At 61.2% G+C, this 18,604-nt stretch overlaps 1 protein-coding gene across 2 annotated transcripts; it reads right to left on the bottom strand.

The window, feature by feature from the left end:
* Positions 1–199: 199 nt before the first annotated feature.
* SMARCB1 (SWI/SNF related BAF chromatin remodeling complex subunit B1) lies at positions 200–15,671 on the bottom strand. 2 transcript variants are annotated; one of them, XM_068989686.1, is made up of 9 exons: positions 15,505–15,671; positions 12,103–12,241; positions 10,108–10,237; positions 7,216–7,353; positions 6,425–6,552; positions 6,082–6,248; positions 3,751–3,941; positions 723–854; positions 200–493 (listed from the first exon to the last, which is right to left on the bottom strand). In XM_068989686.1, the coding sequence occupies exons 1-9, from the start codon at positions 15,595–15,597 to the stop codon at positions 454–456; spliced, it is 1,158 nt and encodes a 385-aa protein (XP_068845787.1). In that variant the 5' UTR covers positions 15,598–15,671; the 3' UTR covers positions 200–453. The 2 variants fall into 2 exon arrangements, with proteins under 2 accessions (XP_068845787.1, XP_068845788.1); XM_068989687.1 differs by having other exon boundaries at positions 12,130–12,241.
* Between the last annotated feature and the right edge of the window lie 2,933 nt (positions 15,672–18,604).

Below are 18,604 nucleotides of genomic sequence, written 5' to 3'. Positions count from 1 at the left end.
GGCGGCTCGCAGGGCTGAGTGGAGCCCTGGCCCTGCTCGTGGTTGTCGGGTGGGGAGTCCGCGGGCGCCCTAGCCCTGCTGAGGCCCAGCTGGGACGTGCGCGCAGGAGGGTGAGGGGCCAGCCCGTGCCATGCTGCCCCTGTTCTCAGCTCTGTGCCACCACTTTGAAGAAACAGAACCTGTTGCCTTTTTATTTAGAAAGTATTGCTGCCCTGCCTGGGGCTTCTATACAAAAAACAAACACAGCTCAACTCGGCCTCTCCTGACCAGAGACGGGTGGTGGGGACGGGCTCAGCAGACGGAATGTGTCCCTGGGCGGCGGGGACCAGGAGGCCCCTGGCCCGTTCTTCAGGATGGCCGGGCTGCCCCCGCCTGGTCCCCTCCGAGCCAGAAGATGGAGGAGAGGCGGGCCGATCTCCAGACGCTCCCTGGGAGCCAGGCTCCGCGGGGTGATCACCAGGCCGGGGCCGTGTTGGCCAGACGCCTCATCCGCCTGCGGGAGGGGGAGGGCAGCGACCCCCGGATCTCTCAGGCAACCGAGTGAGGGGGCAGGAGCCCCTAGCCCCTCCCTTGGCTGCTCTGCTGCGTGGGGCCCCGAAGCCGCCCTGTCCTGCCCCCTCCCCAGGGAGAGTGAGCCTGCTCTGGGCTGCGGTCAGAGCTGCCCGAGGGCTAGCTTGGGACCCCTTGCCCGGGGGTGTCCCTGGAAGGGGCTAGGGCCGCACCTCGTGTTCCGGTCCTGGTCGCGGATCTTCTTCTCCATCTCGGCGTCCGTCAGGGTCTCCAGCAGCGGGCACCACTGGTCAGCGTCCCCCGTGTTCCGGATGGCAATCTCCACCGTGGGCAGGGGGTTCTCGCTGTGGAAGACGGGAGAGGTAGACGGCTCGCAGAGCAGCTGCAGGAGAGGCCCCCAGAGAGCAGTGTCCACCCCCCACGGGCAGACAGGACGTGGAGCCTGGTTTCTGCGCCCGGCTCCCGACACAGGGTGGCCGGGCACGCTGCCAACATGGCATCTCGGATCTGCACGTGGGGAGGGGTCCACAGGACAGTGCTGCGGGCCCAGCCATTCCCAGTGGGGCTGCAGGGAGGAGGAGGGCTATCCGCCCCGCTCAGTGTCCAGGAGAAAGGAGAGCGAAGGAGTCCACCCACCCAGGAGTGGGGTCCCAGGGTCCCTGCTCTGACCAGCCCACAAGGGGCCCCTCGGCCCACGTCACGGGGCCCAGAAGCCATAAGCCCTGGCTGCTCCATGCCGGGGCCCCTCAAAGATGCGCCCAGACTCCATCCGAGGAGTCTGTACACCCTCTGGCGAAGTGGACTCAGGGCTGGGGATCAGCCTCGGCGAGGCGCTGCCTCTGCCTGGAGAGCCAGGCCCAGCCTGCCAGCGAGCCTCAGCTGCGCCCTCGCCTGCCCTGCCTGCAGCCGCAACACTGGCCTCTGGGTCCTCTGGCCTCTTGCTGGGCCACTGGTGCTCGGCCCCAGGAGTCAGCCTGCCGGGAGCCCTACAGAGTCAGCCCCCAGAGGGAGGGTGGGGGTCCCCAGGGGACAGCACAGGAAAAAACAGGCCCCTGGCCTTAATTTTAACTCCTCATCTGGAAAATGGGGACAGTGTCCTTGCTGCGAGGAGTTTCAGAGGACCACTGCCACCAAACAGCCAGCACACACCCACTGCGTGGGGGCCGGGGCCTGAGCCGGTGCCCCCGAGTCCCAGGCCGGTGGCTGGGCCGCCCCGGCCGCCCCTGCCGACAGCCGCTTCCCAGCCAGATCGTGCTGCGGCAATCCAGAAGCCAGCGCTGCAGACCCAAACGTCACTCCTCACATTGCAGGCTCCCAGCTGCCTTCCTCGGGGGCAGCGGACACAAAACTCACCAAGCCCACACCAACGGGAGCAAATACGTCTTCCTCTAAACTTAAACAGGCGCGGGTCCAGGAGGCCCTGTGTTTACCTCCCTGTGGCTCCAGGAAGATTGCATCCCAGGGGGTTGTTCTCAACCAAGGGCTGCTCAGGCCTGGAAGGAGGGAACTGGAGCCAGGAGCCCACCCTCCCGGGCCTTTGACTTCCTGGGCCTCAAGGCCACCTGGGACCCTGCATTCCCACCACCCGCCAGGTGCAAGCAGGGAGGCCGTGTCGGAGCAGGCAGAGGGCCCGGAGGGGCGTCTTCAACGGGACCTCACTTTGACAACCTCACGGGTGCGGCAGGCCAGCTGGGAGGCGCGGCTGTGCCCACCTGGTAGATGCGAACAAGACTGCAGGGAGTGATACCCCTCCACACCTCCCCAACCGGGAGGAGGGGACAAAACTCGGTGTCACCCTCCTGGGTAAGATCAACTGACTTGACAAGGGGCCCAGCCCACTCGATGGGGAAAGGGCAGTCCTTCCAACAAGCAGTGCTGGGACAGGACCCGGCGGCCACGGTTTCTCAGCTATGCCACCAGCAGCACAAGCAACGCGAGGAGAAAACATGAACTGGACACTGGCACAAGCCTTTGTGCTGCAAAGGACGCTGCCACGTAAGTGAACTACAAACCCACAAGACGGGAGAAGATACATGCCTATGTATCTTCAGATACGTGGTGAGGTACCTGTATCTGGAATGTGTAACGAACTCTTGAAAAGTAGAAGTGTTAGTCACTCAGTCGTGTCCAGCTCTTTGCAACCCCATGGACGGTAGCCTGCCAGGCTCCTCTGTCCATGGGGTTCTCCAGGCAAGAATACTGGAGTGGGTTGCCATGCCCTCCTCCAGGGGATCTTCCCAACCCAGGGATCGAACCTACGTCTCTCCTGCACTGTCACGGGGGGTTCTTTACCAGTAGTGCCACCTGGGTAGAAAAGTCTCCAGGGCCCCTGAATGTCAGAGCATGAGGGGCTCGGCCAGGCCTGTGAGGGGACCCCCTCCGAGTCCCCTGCTGTGCGGCAGTGAGAGGTGCGTTCTGAGTCAGCCTCCAGGGACCTCAGGATCTGCTCTGGGAAGCGAGGCCCCCCCCAGACTGGCCCCAGCTCATGAGCCACGCGTGGACAGGTGCCACAAGCAGGCCTCCCACTGGACTTGGGGCATGGCCTGGACCCATCTGTGGCCTGGACCCCAGGGCTGCTGGTGGTCGCGGGGGGCCCCGTGTGGCGGCTGTTCCCTCACTTGCTCAGAGTCCCGGGAACATGGTGGGCGCTGCCTCCCGGGGTTTCTGGAGAAGCAGCTGAGACGCAAACAGCCCCACATGCTCCCTCAGCTGTTCCCTGTCAAGGGCGGTCCCTTGGTACCGGCCTCCACATGGGGACGGTGACAGCTTGAACAGCCGCGTAAAGGCTAACATCCGGTTTGGAAGCCTCCCGAGGTGGAAGTGGGCCCAAGGGATGGGGTTCCCCGGGGCTGCTGGCAATTGGAAGGCACTCCAGGGTCGCGAGGAGCCCGCCCGTGTCCACTGCCGCCAGCACCTGGGACCAGACCCCTCCCCGCTCTGTGGGCGGCCTGAACACCCCCCTCGCTCCCACGGGGCACCCACCGCCTGCTCGTGGACTGAACGAGGCGGCAGTGGCCTCCAGACCCCCCTTGGCGGGGGCAGACCTGTCCAAGACTGAGCCCAAGGCCAGGGGATAGGCGAGGGTCTCAGTAATGTCCCCGCTGGGACAGGGGACGGGAGGAGGCGACAGGCCCCCAAGCGCGCGGCGCGGCTCCCGGTCAGCTGGCACCGAGGCCCCAGGAAGTCCCGGAGGCATCCCCGCAGAGGGGGGCGGGGGCGGCCACCTGTCCGAGCCCCTACCTGAAGGCGTAGGTCTTCTGATGCCAGCTCAGCTGTCCCCGGATGCTGTAGGCGATGGTGGTGACGAACTCCCCGCCCAGCCCCAGCTCGGAGCACAGCTTCAGGGCGAACTTCTCGGGCGAGTTCTCCTTCTCCGACATGTCCCACTCGAACTGGTCCACCAGGGAGATGTTCCCCACGTGGATGTTCAGCTGGCCCGGGAGCACAGACGTGAGCTGGAGTGGCCCCCCCTCCGGGGCCAGGCCGCACCCTCACCACCCCTTCTCTCCAGAACGACCCCCTTCATTCTCGGCCGCGCCCCTGTGCTGCTAGCTGGGGTAAGGAAAACAACCCCTATCTCTCTGCAAAGGGATTAACTACTGAGGAAGATGTGTTGGTAAATGGATAACTCCCTACAAAGAAAGATTGGATCTGATGGCTTTACTGGTGAATTCTACCAAACATTTCAAGAACTAACACCAATCCTTATCAGATCCTGCCAAGAAACCGAAGAGGAAGGAACACTCCATAACTCACTGCCTTGACACCAAAGCCAGACAAAGACACTAGGAAGAAAGGAAAAGCACAGACCAATACTCACTGTGAACATTGATATGAAACCTCAGCAGACACGAGCAAAGCTACACTCAGCAGCACATCAGAGTTATACACCGTTACAGATGATGTGATGGTGACACGAATCCTAAGTGGGGGGACTTGCTCTGGCAACGTGAGGACGGTTCAGTAAGTAAACCCATCAGTGCAATGAGCCACGTGAACAGAACAAAGGACAAAACCACACAGCCATCTCAATAATCGGGGAAAAAAGCACTGGACAAAATTCAGCATGCTTTCATGATAAAAGCACTCAGTAAACTAAGAACAGATGGAAACTATGTCTACAAGATTAACTCAATCCAAAAAATCACTGCAAGTATCACCCACAATGGTAGAGGACTGGTAACTTTTCCTCTAAGGTCAGGAACTAGCCAAGGATACCCAGTCTTGCCACTTTGATTCAATATGGCGTTGGAATTTCTACTCAGTGCAATTAGGCAGGAAAAATAAACACAAGGCATCCACCTGGAAAGGAAGAAGTAAAACCATCTTTGTTCCGAGATGTTAGGGTCTCATATGAAGAGTTTAAGGCGCTAACAAGATACAGTTAGAACTAGCGAGAGGATTCAGCAAGGTAACAGGGCACAATGTCCACGTGCAAAAACCAGCCGCATCTCTGTATGCCAGCACTGAGCAACCCGAGAAAGGGAGCATGGAGAAACTACAATAACATCAGAAAGAACAGCATCCTTAGAAATTAACTTAAGGAGATGGAAGACTTGTTCAGTGAACAACATAAAACACGCTGAAAAAAATTAAAGACATAAATAAATGGAAAAACATCCCACGTCCATGGATTGGAAGACTTAAAATTGTTACGTGGCAAGGCGATGGTTTTTCCAGGAGTCATGTGTGAATGTGAGAGTTGGACTATAAAGAAAGATGAGTGCCGAAGAATTGATGCTTTTGAACGGTGGTGTTGGAGAAGACTCTTGAGAGTCCCTTGGACTGCAAGGAGATCCAACCAGTCCATCCTGAAGGAGACCAGTCCTGAATATTCACTGAAGGACTGATGCTGAAGCTACAATACTTTGTCCACCTGATTCGAAGAACTGACTCATTGGAAAAGACCCTGATGCTGGGAAAGATTGAAGGCAGGAGGAGAAGGGGACGACAGAGGATGAGATGGTTGGACGGCATCACTGGCTCGATGGACGTGAGTCTGGGCAAGCTCCGGGAGACAGTGAAGGGCAGGGCCTGGCGTGCTGCAGTCCATGCATCCCCAACAGCTGGACTGAGCCACTGAACAAAGAGAAACCAACAGGGAAACGCAAAGCGGAACCGCAGGGAGATACTGTTCAGCACCAGGCAGCCCTTCTTGAGGGGGCTCGGGGCAGGCGGCCCCCTCTTTTCTCGTGATGCCCCCCAGGACTGCGGGGGTTGCTGAGACAGCATGGGGTGTGCCTGGCCCAGCCTGCCCACAAGAGTGGCAGTGTGCCCGCCTCGCCGTGCCCCTCCCTGCTCTGCCCGTCAGCTGGGTCACCCCTGGGACCACCCAGCTTCCACTCCACGCCTGGCAAGGCTGCAGCAGCACCTGGACGCGCCCAGAACGTGATGTCCTCCTCAGAAGTCGGCCCGTGCCCCTCCTGGGACAAGCTGCCCAAGAGACGGCCTTCCAGAGCCCTGCCCCACAACACGGACCCCAGACAAGCTCCCGTCGAGGCCTCCACGCACCTCCGCACCTCGCAAGCCCCGAGGACAAGGCAGGCCTGCTGCAGGTGGGGAGCCGCCTACCTTGATAATGACGCGCTGGTCTGACTGGTCTTCCAGGATGCTGTCCGTGGGGTAGGACTCGATCTGCTGTCTGATGGCGGAGGCAATGGCTGGCACGAATGTCAGCGGGTTCAGATCCAGGTCGTCACAGAGAATCTCTGAGAACATCTCCGGGGTCATCAGCTTCTCTGAAACGAAGACGGAGGTGGGGAACCGCCGGTGGACCACGGGGCCTAAGGTCAGGCCGCTCAGCCCTGGCTTCCCCCAGCCCTGCCTCCTCTGCCACCCACCCCTGGTGACAACAGGACCCCCCAACACCAGGCGGACAGAGCTGAGTGCACGCCAGCCAGGGCGGCGGACGGACCATTCATATTCCAGGTAAAGGCGTCCCGCAGCTTCTGCCCGTCAATCTCCATGTCCAGTCGGATGGGGACCAGCACCTCGGGCTGGGACGCGTTCTCGTGGATCACAGCTGGGTCGTGGTCGTCGAAGCTGGAAGGGAAGCGGCCGCATGCTCAGCAAAGCGGGCTGTGTCCCTGTGCCCAGGGCCTCCCTCTCTGCACCACTGGTCACTGAGACCTGCCCAGAGAGGACCTGTCCACTACGGGCTGAGCCGGCAGAGACAGGGCCGGTGGGGGTCCACGCGGGGCAGGAGGGGAGCTGCCGACTTGGGCAGCGGGACAAGCTCAGACGTTCCCCCCAGGAAGAGAGGTTTAAGCCTCAGAGCAGGCAGGATTCTCCCAGCAGCCCTGGGGAAGGAAGGGTGTGTCCAGAAGAAGAAACCTTGGAACAAAGGCCGAGGGGCAGGAGGGTCGAGGAGCGGCTGGGGGAGCAGGGAAGGAGGGGTGCTGACCGGGCGGGGGCGGGGGGGACGCTGGGGAGCCTCGGTGGCCAGGTGCCCGGGGCTCCCCGCCTGCAGCCTGGACCCCGAGGGAGCCCCAGAGCACGGAGAGCAAGGCAGCTCCGCGCTCACGCCTGCCCTTTAGGATGGGGAAGAGGGAAGAGACAGGGGCGGCGGGGGGCAAGGAAAACAGGCGCGCCCCTCGCTTAGACCCAGGGGTGATAACCGCTTTCCAAGGACGCAGGGGCGCCGCCGACGAGCAGACAGTGGGAAACAGCCCGCAGGTGGGAGGCCGCACGGCCGAGGCCCCTCACCAGAGCGGGAAGGTCCGCTTCTTGTCGCGGCCCATGCGGTTCCTGTTGATGGTGGTGGAGCAGGGCACGGCATCTAGGTGGTGCGAGCTGTTGGGCAGGGTGGGTACCCACTGGCTGTTCCTCTTGGCCTTCTGTTCCCTGGGAGACAAGGACACCCATGTGCTCAGCCTGCGGGCCAGAAGCTGCCCCTAGCCGCCAGGTTGTGGCCAGTGGACGCCCGCTGCGCCGCTGCTGGGCCCAGGCCCCTGTGCGGACCTCTGTGCGCCCAGCTCCGCGGCGGCGATTCTCCAGGCTCTGAGTGGCACCTGCGCGGGGTCACCAGTTTTAGGGGAGGAGAGGGCAGGAGGCCCCAGCCCAGTCCACGGGCTGTCACTTTGTGCTGTGTGCTGGGCTGGGCACTCAGGAAAGAAGGTCAGGGTTCACAGGGGGGTGGGGGCGGATTTCCAGCAGAGCCCTGAGGGCAGCAGAGAGGAGGCTCGGGTTAATGGTTGGGCAGGGGGCCAGGGCTGGAGACACAGAGAGGGTGCCGACCTGGGGGGGGCCCTGCCCTCAGCGGGCAGCTGAGAGTCCCTGGGGGTTTGCACACTTTCGATCAGGCTGTTGTTTCAGACGCATAGTCCAGCCTGAGACAGGTAACGCCTCTGGCCTCTGGGCCTTCAGGGATGGGAAGATACTCTAGAAAGTGGGGCTCAAAGTAACTCAAGGAACTCGCGTCCCACAGGGGGAGCCCTTCTCTCCAATTTACAGGGGGCGTTTACTACAAGGAAAATAACAAAGGCCATTTTGAGCTGAGGCTCCCGGGCTGGGCTGTCCGTCTGTGAGACCGCTCGTCACCCCTGGGCCACGTCCCCGGTGGCCCAGGGAGCAATCAGCCCAGCGACTGCACAACTCACCTCTGCAGCCCTGTCCCACAGCGTGTCACCATCGGTGACGTCCGCCCAGTTTCCCGCTAAGACAGCACCCTTCCAGGATGGGGGGCGGGGGGAGAGGCGGTGGCCTTTTCACTCCTCTCTGCAACGGGGGCCCCTCGCACCCCAGCACCTGGGCCCAGGAGCACCGCTTGGGGTGGGGTGGGGGGAGCCACACACCGAAGGGAGCCAGGACCCCCCCGAATCTCCTGCCCTGCCCTGACACCAGAGACCTGGGGAAACAGGGCCCGGGGCTAACGTGGGCAGGACCAAGAGCTGAGGTGGCGAGACGGGGTCCCCGCCACAGGCCATCTGGCTCAAAGTTTCTACTCCGGGCCTGCGGGCCAAGAGGGAAAAGGTGCCCACTCAGATCAGGTGCCTCCCGTCTCCGGGGGTTGCCTGCGAGGTCGGATCCTTTGTAACTTCCACGGGTGAAGCTGGCGCGCTGGGCCCATGTGGGCAGCATGGGCGTGGACCGTCACACTTTTCCCCATTGAGTCTCCAGCCAGAGCTGTCACCCAGGTCCCCCGAGGGCAGCTCCCCTCTTGCAGCAGCCTCTCGTATCTAGGCCAAGTCTGCCTGGCTGACCCCTCCTGCCTGATGGCCTCACGTGGACAACGCAAGTCACGTCGCAGCATGCGAGCGGGGCGACGCAGCGCCACGTGGGGTCCGGGTATCTGAGTCCCACCACTCAGCCTCCCTTCCACTGCAGAGAGGTCTGTCCAAGAGCCCCAGGGGTCATCCGGGCCCTGCCTGACCTGGCTAGTGTGGGGGAGGGGGCGTGCCACCCCTCTGGGGGGCTGGCTGGGTGCTGGGCAGGCGCCTCCTGACAGTGGAGCCCACTGGTGGCTTGCCTGCAGCCCCACCGCCACACAGCAGTTCTCACTGCCCAGTAACCGGAGGCTACTGGCCTAGCTCTCTCCTTCATGTGATGGACTCAGCCAGGAGCGTTCACTGCCCCACACAAGGTTCCCGGCTGCGCGTGCGGATCTCAAAGCCCCATCCACGTGCACGGAATCTCCTCCAGTGACTTCTCTAGGGAAGCCCGGCTATGCCGCCATCCTCACCGCACCACCGGGGCGAGAAAAGCCATCTGCAGCGCTCACGTCTACAATGGGCCAGGCCGTGAGCACACCACCTTCTTCAGGGGGTGGTGGGGGCGGGGCGGGGGGTTAGAAAAAGAATCCAATGGTGCAGTTGGAAGAAAACCTGGAAGGGGATTGTCCACGTGCCCGCCCCCTCCCCCTCCTCCCCCACTGCCAGTGCCCTGGGTCTCGTGCCCGGAGAGCTGAAGGTGCCAGCAGGCCTGCTGCCCGCCTCACTCATGTGGCCCGGGCTCGCTGCCGGTCTGCCTGCCCAGCACACAGACGCAGCCCCGGCTCTCTGCTGCCACCCGCCTCCCCCAGGCAGGACTCTCCCACACCGCCAAGGGTATCTCTGGGTTCAGGACGGCCCTCGTTGTTGAGACGAATGGGCCGTAGATCCAAACGAGGCTGAGGCTGCCGCAGAGCCTGGCGCAGGGCAGCCACGGTGCGGAGCGGCCCAGCTCCCTCCCTCCCTCCCTGCTTCTTCATGCTGCCGGCTACGCCTATTTTTACTCTGCATTTTAGAAACGATCCTGCAGGACAAACACCGTCCCCCCGTGTGTCTGCTCTACACCCTTTATCGACTTGTCTATTAGAGTGTCCAAGTTTTGCTGATAAGTCTGAATGAACACACACTACCCACAAGCAGCAACGTCCCCGTGACCCTCGCCTGTTCAACTGGGAACATAAACGTGCTTTCAAAGGACCCAAGTTTCTACTTCAAAACTGCTGTGTGTTTCTTTTGGGAGTGAACCTAGGCCACTCATTGTTCTGCCTTTCAAAGCATTCTTAACAACTCTCCAGAACCCAGGGCTTGGCTTACATTTCTTAGAAATTCCAAAGACAGACACTTGGAAACCTGGAGAAGACGGCTTGTGAGCACAGGGGGCCGGCGGTACCTGAGGTAGGTGGGGGGCTCGGTGCTGATGGACACGGCCTTGTACTTCTCATCGTTGCCATCCAGGATCTCCTCCACCTCGGAGGCTTTCAGCAGGGTCACGCTGGTGGCCAGGGTCGTGTATCCATGATCTGCAAGAGATGGGGCTGCGGTCAGACCGGGCGGGCGGCGGGCAGGAGCAGCCAGGAGACGCAGCACACCGAGGTCCTCACATGCACGAGGTGGGGGAAGCGGCTGTGGACCTCACGACTGCCCGATGCGGGCCTCTTCCAAAGGGGCGGCCTGGACCCTGGCTTTCTCCAGAAGCCCTGCCGGGCCGCCTGCTCGGGCTCCAGCCACAGGGCCTCTGGGGACAGGAGGGCTCCAGAGTGAGCCGGCCGGCGGGAAGAGGTCTGACACCGCTGCAGTCCACGACACGAAGCGAGGTGGAGATGGGATGAGGGATGAGAAACACTTTTCTTTTAAAACAAGAGCCCAGAGAGTTGGAAAGAGCTGCTGCACACGCAGCAAGAGCTCCCGGCCCCGGCGCCAGCGCCCTGGGAGCCCGAGCTCTCGGCAACCCGACCACAGCTTGCCTAGGGAGCCGGGTGGAGACGGGGGTCAGGGGAAGCTGGCTCCCCAGGCAGCACCAGGCCTGCGGTCGCCAAGGCTCACCAGGCGCAAGCGCAGCTAGGGGCGCAGGGTTAGTGACCGGCACTGCACCCGGCGCAGGAGGGCCAGGGAGGGGCTGAAAGGTCACAGCAGTGCGCGGACAAGAGGCTCCGGCTCCTGCGTTAAAAGAATGCGGTGGAGAGACCACGGCAGCGCCACGGACACACTCACACCTGACAGACTTCGGAGTTGCCCCAGGGCGCCCTGGTGCCCGGGCCCGGAGGCACACACGCACACACACACACGCACACGCACACGCACACACACACACACACACACAGACGGGCGCGGGCCGGTTGCCCCAGGGCGCCCTGGTGCCCGGGCGCACGCGCGCGCGCACACACACACACACACACACACACACACACACACACACACACACACACACACACACGGGCGCGGGCCAGTTGCCCCAGGGCGCCCTGGTGCCCGGGCCCGGAGGCACGCACGCACGCACACACACACACACACACACACACACACACGGGCGCGGGCCGGTTGCCCCAGGGCGCCCTGGTGCCCGGGCCCGGAGGCACGCACACACACACACACACACACACACACACACACGGGCGCGCGCGCACACACACACACACACGGGCGCGCGCGCACACACACACACACACACGGGCGCGCGCGCACACACACACACACGGGCGCGCACACACACACACACACGGGCGCGCGCACACGCACACACACACACACACACACACACACACACACACACACACACACACACACACACACACACACACACACACACACACACACACACACACACACACACACACACACACACACACGGGCGCGGGCCGGTTGCCCCAGGGCGCCCTGGTGCCCGGGACCGGAGGCGGCGCCCTGTGGCCCAGGGGCACACAGCATGGAGCAAACATGCACACGAGCCAGCGCTAGCGGACGGGCTGCCAGACCAGGTGCCACGGGATGGGCTGGGGGGTGGGGACGGGGAGGGCGGGGAGCGAAGCGGTGAAAGCCCGGAGGGGGGCGGGGCCAGGGCCGCCCCACCGCCCGGGCGCATGGAGGGTGAGGATGGCGCACGCCCGCGGATGGCACAGCATCACAGCAATCCTAAAACGTTTTCAGACCGGTGCGTCTTCACCGCGCCCGCGCCCCGCCCGGCCCTCCGACCGCCGGGCATCCCCTGACCCCGACCACCCTGACCGAGGACCCCCACCCGCACCGGGGAGCCCACCCCCACCCCGGGGACGCTCCGCCACGCTAAGGTCAGGACTGCCGTGAAGACACGCCGGGGTGAAAACGTTTTATCTTCATGACATAAGCGAGTGGTTTTGAAACAGGTTTACAAACCCTCGTGAAGACGCACCCTTAGTGTTAGGTTTTGTTTTTTTACCATGTGACGATGCAACTATTTTCTTCCTCTCTTCCACAGTGGCTAGTCGCCTCCAGAGCGAGGGGTATCTCTTGTACAGAGAACCTCGGAACATACGGAGGTAGTTTCCCACCTAGGGGTAAAGCGAGAAGGCTCATTACGAGGGCCAGGGCTCCTCGGGGAAGGGAAGGGCCCTGGCGCAGAGGCTCTGCCACCTTAGTGACACGCAGACCACCCGCGGCCTGCAGGCGCCGGGCTACGAAAGCAGGCAAAGCCCGATCTGCTGACATCAGGGGTTCCGCAGCAGCGAAGGTCTGGCCCGCACCTGGCCCACTGGCAGGGGGTAAGCTCTGCCTCCGGGCGATAGCACCAAGTTCAGGAAGGGCCACGCAGACGCTGGTGAGACAAGGCCCCCCAGAGCTCCCCGAGAAGCTCTGGCTTTGCACTAAAGATCTCTGGCGCAGTCCAAAAATGTGAGGCCTCTCTTCCTTTTATCTTAAGACTCTGATATTTTTACGATGTAATAAACACCAGAAAGGGCTTTTAATTTTAGACAGATGTAGGATAATTTCCCCCGTGGCCCTTGTTGTTTTGTTTAGTAACAAAACTCAAACCAGAAATACCAAAGGAATTTTCCGAAGAGTTTCAAAAGCGCTTATCAGCAATCACTGGATTGGCTGCATACAGCATCACTGCCCCAAACAACAGCCTGCCTGTGCCAGATGCTCAAAGCACAACTTACTTGACGAAAACAAACCTAGTCCTATCGTTTTGACAAAGCAACTCCACTGCTTCGCCGACTTTTCAGAAACAGCCACTCAATCACGTGGCAGGGGACAGTCGCTGGACTGGGTGCTGGCTTCTTCTGTGAGCGGGCAACACTGCCCTCTTCTCAGCCTCCCTACTCTTGACCGATGTTCATCAGCTGTGAAGTTCACCCTCGAAGGACCCACTTCCGCTATTTTCCCATGTACCTACCCCACTACAGTATCTTTCTTTTTTACAGTTTCTCCATTTTTCATGAGTTTAGAGATTTACACAACCACGGCTGCTGAACAGCGTGAGAGAGCGGCCACAACGTCCCCCCTGCTCCTTGCTGCAGGGGCAGGCCCTTGCGAGTTATCTGGCTTGAGCGTGGTTACCATCTGGGGGTAAACACAGAGTTTCTAGGAGGTTTTTGACAAGACACTGACCCTAATGCCCCCAGTACCACCGTGCAGGTCCTGCAGGCTTCCCAGCCTCCTAGGCCCTTCCCGAGGTCCCTTCAGAACTTAGGGGACTCAGTCTGCCCCCTGGGTTTTCCCTGCACCAGCTTTTGCCCCCTCTGGACCCGGGTTTCCCAAATGGAAAACGAAGGTGTTGGTATGGAGGCCCCCTGGGCTCCTCTCGGCTGTGCCTCTGTGTGGTGATGACGGCTGCCCCTGGTGGGGGCAGGACTGGGGCAGCTGCAGACACCCTCGCAAGGCTGCTACCCCAAGTGGTGTGGGGCGCTGTGGGCACTGCTCTGCCTGGCGTACCTCTTGGAAACCAGCGCCTGCTGGAAACCGGCCCGGGGGCCAAGCACCACTGCTGTCAGAAGAGCTGCTGGCTGTGAGTAGACGCCAGTCTAGCCCTGAACCCTGCCCAGGCCTCCTGAGGTCTGAACATTGTAAAGTCAGGCCCCGGACGGCAACTGCCTCTCCCTCCTGCTGTCTGGTCTCCATAAACTGCATCTCAGGACAAATCTTCTCACTCACCAAGACTGCAGTTGTCTTTCTCAGTCTAAGATGTGCTGCAGGGCAAGTTGCAGAAGCTGTCTAGCCTAAGCATCTCATCAGATGCCCGAGACAAGTGCCGTGGACACCAGGCTGGAGCCAGAGCTCCTCACGCTCTGCCCACCTGGCACCAGGCTCCACCCAGTAAACACAAGCTTGATTTTCAAAAGTACCACCGACTCAGAGCCAATGCTAAACCGAGCACTTTTCCTGCCCATTAGATCGGGTGAAGATTTCTTTAGTTAACCTGCCAGTCACCACATGCCGCATCCGTGCCCACAGGCTGGCGAAGACCTTTCTGAGCTGCGGCACGTGGCAGGCAGTGGCGCCTCTCTCCAGTACGGCCAGCTGTCAAGAGGAGCGTTTCTGTGATAATGTGAAAATACGTTGCATCCAGCCCCGTGTTTCATAAAAACCGGTGAGGAAAGGAAACACAGAAAGTTCTGATGCTACTGACAACATGGGTCTCATAACTCAATACAAGTCAGACAAGCCAGAGGGAGTCACAGGGAATCCCGAAAGCCTCACTGAGTGTGACCATCATGAGGCTTAATTCATTCACAGTGTATTCAATCATGAAGAGGGAAAAAAAATTGTAAAAAAGAACGAAAGAGTGAAATGCGTAAAACGGAAAACTGCTGCCAGGAGAAGCAAGCGTCGGCGTTTGTGACTGCTGTAACTCCCCAAGACCCGCACTCGCCTCTCTACAAAAGGGAGGCACTGCTGCTCAGCGCTTGCACATCTGAACTGCGGATCTGTAATTTTAAAATGTGTGTGGACGCACACGCCGGAGACTGCCAAAGGCTGAGGGACACTAGAAGAACTTCATATACTTGGTGCACACTGCCAGTGAGAGTCAGTCACCCAGCCGATTCACAGAGTGCTGAAAGGTCACTGTTTAGGTAAGGATGAAGGGGTTCCGGGCTCGTTCCCTTGCACTAACTCAGAGTCAGTCCAAGATAGCCGAAGTGCCAGGTGCCTCCCATCTGCTGATGGATCTAGCTCGGGGCTGGCTGGGCCCTAGCCATCCAAAATCAAGCATCGTTCTCCCAACCTGTCTTCTCACTGATAATGGAAGATCAGAACGCCCACCCGCCCAACTCCAAGTCAAAGAGCACCAAGCGGGTGAGCCCCGACTAAGCTCGGTGTTTCGAATCAGCGGTTTCAGGATTCCAGCTGGGGCAACGAGGGAGAGGAGGGAGCGTGCGAGGGGTCCAACTCCTCGCCCCGTGTGCAGCAAGGGATAACCCAACACCCCGTTTCTGTACGTCCGGCTGGAGTTGTGGAACTCCGCGCGGACCCGGGGCCACCGCGGCCAGGGACACGCGTGACCGTTCCCAGACTGCCGGGCGCGGGGCGGGGCCTGCTCGACCACGCCCCGATAGACCACGCCCCGATAGACCACGCTCTCGACCCGATCCGCCCACCGCGTCCCTGCGGGACACGGGTGGGCGTGCCCAGACGGCGGGGCGGGGCTTCCCGACCACGCCCCAACAGGCCACGCCCCGATGCGCCAGGCCGCGCACGCACACGCAGGCCCTCTGCGATGAATGGAGACGCGCGTTCCCGGCGCGCAGACCCGCCCCGAGGCTCCCGCGGGAACCGGGCCGGCCGGGAGGCCCGGAGGGCAAGGATCGGCTACCTCAGAGCCGATCATGTAGAACTCGCCGTCGTCTTCCAGCTGGAACTTGACGGGCTTCTGCCCGAAGGTCTTGCTCAGCGCCATCATCATCATTGCGGCGGCAGACGCGGGCGGCCACGGCCTGGCTGCGAGGACCGGGAGGGCCGAGGCGGGGCCGGGGGCGCTCCTAGCCCGGGGAAGCCGACGCGGGAAGTGAAGGGCGGGCCGGGCCGGGGGCGCTCGCGCCGCCGCTGGGCTTCTCTGCCGCCGCCGCCGCCGCAGACAAGCAGGCCGCCCTCAGTGCGCAGGCGCGGGCGTTGACGCTGACGCGCGCGTCGCCGCCGCCGCCGCCGCCCTGACAAAAGGGCCGGGCGCGCCCCCGCGGGCCCCTTAAAGGAGCCTCGGCCCGTTTCTCGGCCCTCCCGGCTGCCTCCCAAGTGGAGGTACCAGGGAAGGCCGCTCACAGGCAGAAATAGCAGCCGCCGCCCTGACTCGAGCGGCGCCCTTCCCCGTCTCACAGCCGGGGCTGGCATGCTGCCCTGGTGAGGAGGAACGAGGCGAGGCCCGGAAGGCCGGGAGGAAGCCGGAGGATCCCTTGCCTCAGTTTCCCCGCCCGGAGGACGCTGTGCGGCTGAGCACATGGGCGGCCCAGGGACCAGTATCCCAGCTCCGGGCCAGCCCCCCAGCCCCCGTCCCTGTGGCTCTGGGGATGGGGCGAGCATGGGCTGAGACTGCCGGGCTTGCAGGATGCCGAGGCCCAGCCGGTGTTTGTTTTGCCCGCTGCATCCGCTGAGAGCTGGGGAGGAGCGAACGTCTCCGTCCCCTCCTTAACTCTGTGCCCTGTGCCTCCCGACAGCCCTGCCCTGGGGCGCTGACAGCCGAGCGGGCCGACACACAGGAAGGCACCCGTGTATCCGGTGGAACACGGCAGTAGGTCAGAAACGGCCCACTGCTGATGGCTGCCCATGTCAACACCTGATACCTGGCAGCTATGAGAGGCGCCGCTATGAGAGGCGCCGCTATGAGCATCCACGTAGGGGTGTGTGTGTGTGTGTGTATGTGTGTGTGTGTATGTGTGTGTGTGTTTAGGGGTGTGTAGGGGTGTGTGTGTGTAGGGGTGTGTGTAGGGGTGTGTGTGTGTGTAGGGGTGTGTGTGTTTAGGGGTGTGTGTGTAGGGGTGTGTGGGTGTGTGTGTAGGGGTGTGTGTGTGTGTAGGGGTGTGTGTGTGTGTAGGGGTGTGTGTGTAGGGGTGTGTGTGTGTAGGGGTGTGTGTAGGGGTGTGTGTGTGTGTAGGGGTGTGTGTGTGTAGGGGTGTGTGTGTAGGGGTGTGTGTGTGTGTAGGGGTGTGTGTGTGTGTAGGGGTGTGTGTGTAGGGGTGTGTGTGTAGGGGTGTGTGGGTGTGTGTGTGTGTAGGGGTGTGTGTGTGTGTAGGGTGTGTGTAGGGGTGTGTGTGTAAGGGTGTGTGTGTGTAAGGGTGTGTGTGTAAGGGTGTGTGTGTGTGTAGGGGTGTGTGTGTGTAGGGGTGTGTGTGTGTAAGGGTGTGTGTGTGTAAGGGTGTGTGTGTGTAGGGGTGTGTGTGTGTGTGTAGGGATGTGTGTGTGTAAGGGTGTGTGTGTAGGGGTGTGTGTGTGTAGGTGTGTGTGTGTAGGGGTGTGTGTGTGTAGGGGTGGGTGTGTGTGTAGGGGGGTGTGTGTGTGTGTAGGGATGTGTGTGTGTAAGGGTGTGTGTGTAGGGATGTGTGTGTGTAGGGGTGTGTGTGTGTAGGTGTGTGTGTGTGGGTGTGTGTGGGTGTGTGTGTGTAGGGGTGTGTGTGTGTAGGGGTGGGTGTGTGTAGGGGTGTGTGTGTAAGGGTGTGTGTGTGTAGCGGTGTGTGTGTAGCGGTGTGTGTGTGTAGCGGTGTGTGTGTGTAAGGGTGTGTGTGTGTGTAGGGGTGTGTGTGTGTAGGGGTGTGTGTGTGTGTAGGGGTGTGTGTGTGTGTGTAGGGATGTGTGTGTGTAAGGGTGTGTGTGTAGGGGTGTGTGTGTGTAGGGGTGTGTGTGTAGGTGTGTGTGTGTGTGTGGGTGTGTGTGTGTAGGGGTGTGTGTGTGTAGGGGTGGGTATGTGTGTAGGGGTGTGTGTGTGTAGGGGTGTGTGTGTAAGGGTGTGTGTGTGTAGCAGTGTGTGTGTGTAGCGGTGTGTGTGTGTAGCGGTGTGTGTGTGTAAGGGTGTGTGTGTGTAGGGGTGTGTGTGTAGCAGTGTGTGTAGGGGTGTGTGTGTAGGTGTGTGTGTGTAAGGGTGTGTGTGTGTGTGTAGGGGGGTGTGTGTGTAGGGGTGTGTGTGTGTGTAGGGATGTGTGTGTGTAGGGGTGTGTGTGTGTAGGGGTGTGTGTGTAGCAGTGTGTGTGTGGGTGTGTGTGTGTGGGTGTGTGTGTGTGGGTGTGTGTTTGTGTGTAGGGGTGTGTGTGTGTGTGGGTGTGTGTGTGTGGGTGTGTGTTTGTGTGTAGGGGTGTGTGTGTGTGTGGGTGTGTGTGTGTGTAGGGGTGTGTGTGTGTAAGTGTGTGTGTGTGTAGGGGTGTGTTTGTGTAGGGGTGTGTGTGTGTGTGTGTGTGACTTGCTCTGTCATGTCTCTGCACCCTATGGGCTGTAGCCATGGCATTCCCCAAGCGAGAATGCTGGAGCGGATTGCCGTTCCCTTCTCCAGGGGATCTTCCCCACCCAGAGACTGAACCTAGGCCTCCTGCATTGCCTGGTGGCTCAGACGGTAAAGAGTCTGCCTGCTCTGCGGGAGACCTGGGTTGGGAAGATCCCCTGGAGAAGGAAATGGCAACCTACTCTAGTACTCTTGCCTGAAAAACCCCATGGACAGAGGAGCCTGGTAGGCTACAGTCTATGGGGTCGCAAAGAGTCGGACACGACTGAGCGGCTTCACTCACTCCTGCATCGCAGGCGGATCCTGGGCTCTCTGAGGGTGGCAGGCAAGTAGACCCCAGAGAGTGAGGAGTCAGCCACGGTATCCTTGAGTTCGGTTCTGTGTCCTGACAGTGGCAGGATCGGAAAACGTGAGCAGCGCTTGGTGGACGATGGTCTGAGAGGCTGCTGGGGAAATGGGGAGCAGACTGTGAAGCCACTGTAGGCCTTCAAGC

The sequence above is a fragment of the Capricornis sumatraensis genome, chromosome 17 (genome assembly GCF_032405125.1).
Source record: "Capricornis sumatraensis isolate serow.1 chromosome 17, serow.2, whole genome shotgun sequence".
Taxonomy (NCBI): domain Eukaryota; kingdom Metazoa; phylum Chordata; class Mammalia; order Artiodactyla; family Bovidae; genus Capricornis; species Capricornis sumatraensis.
This window is presented reverse-complemented; position numbering and strand designations above follow the sequence as displayed.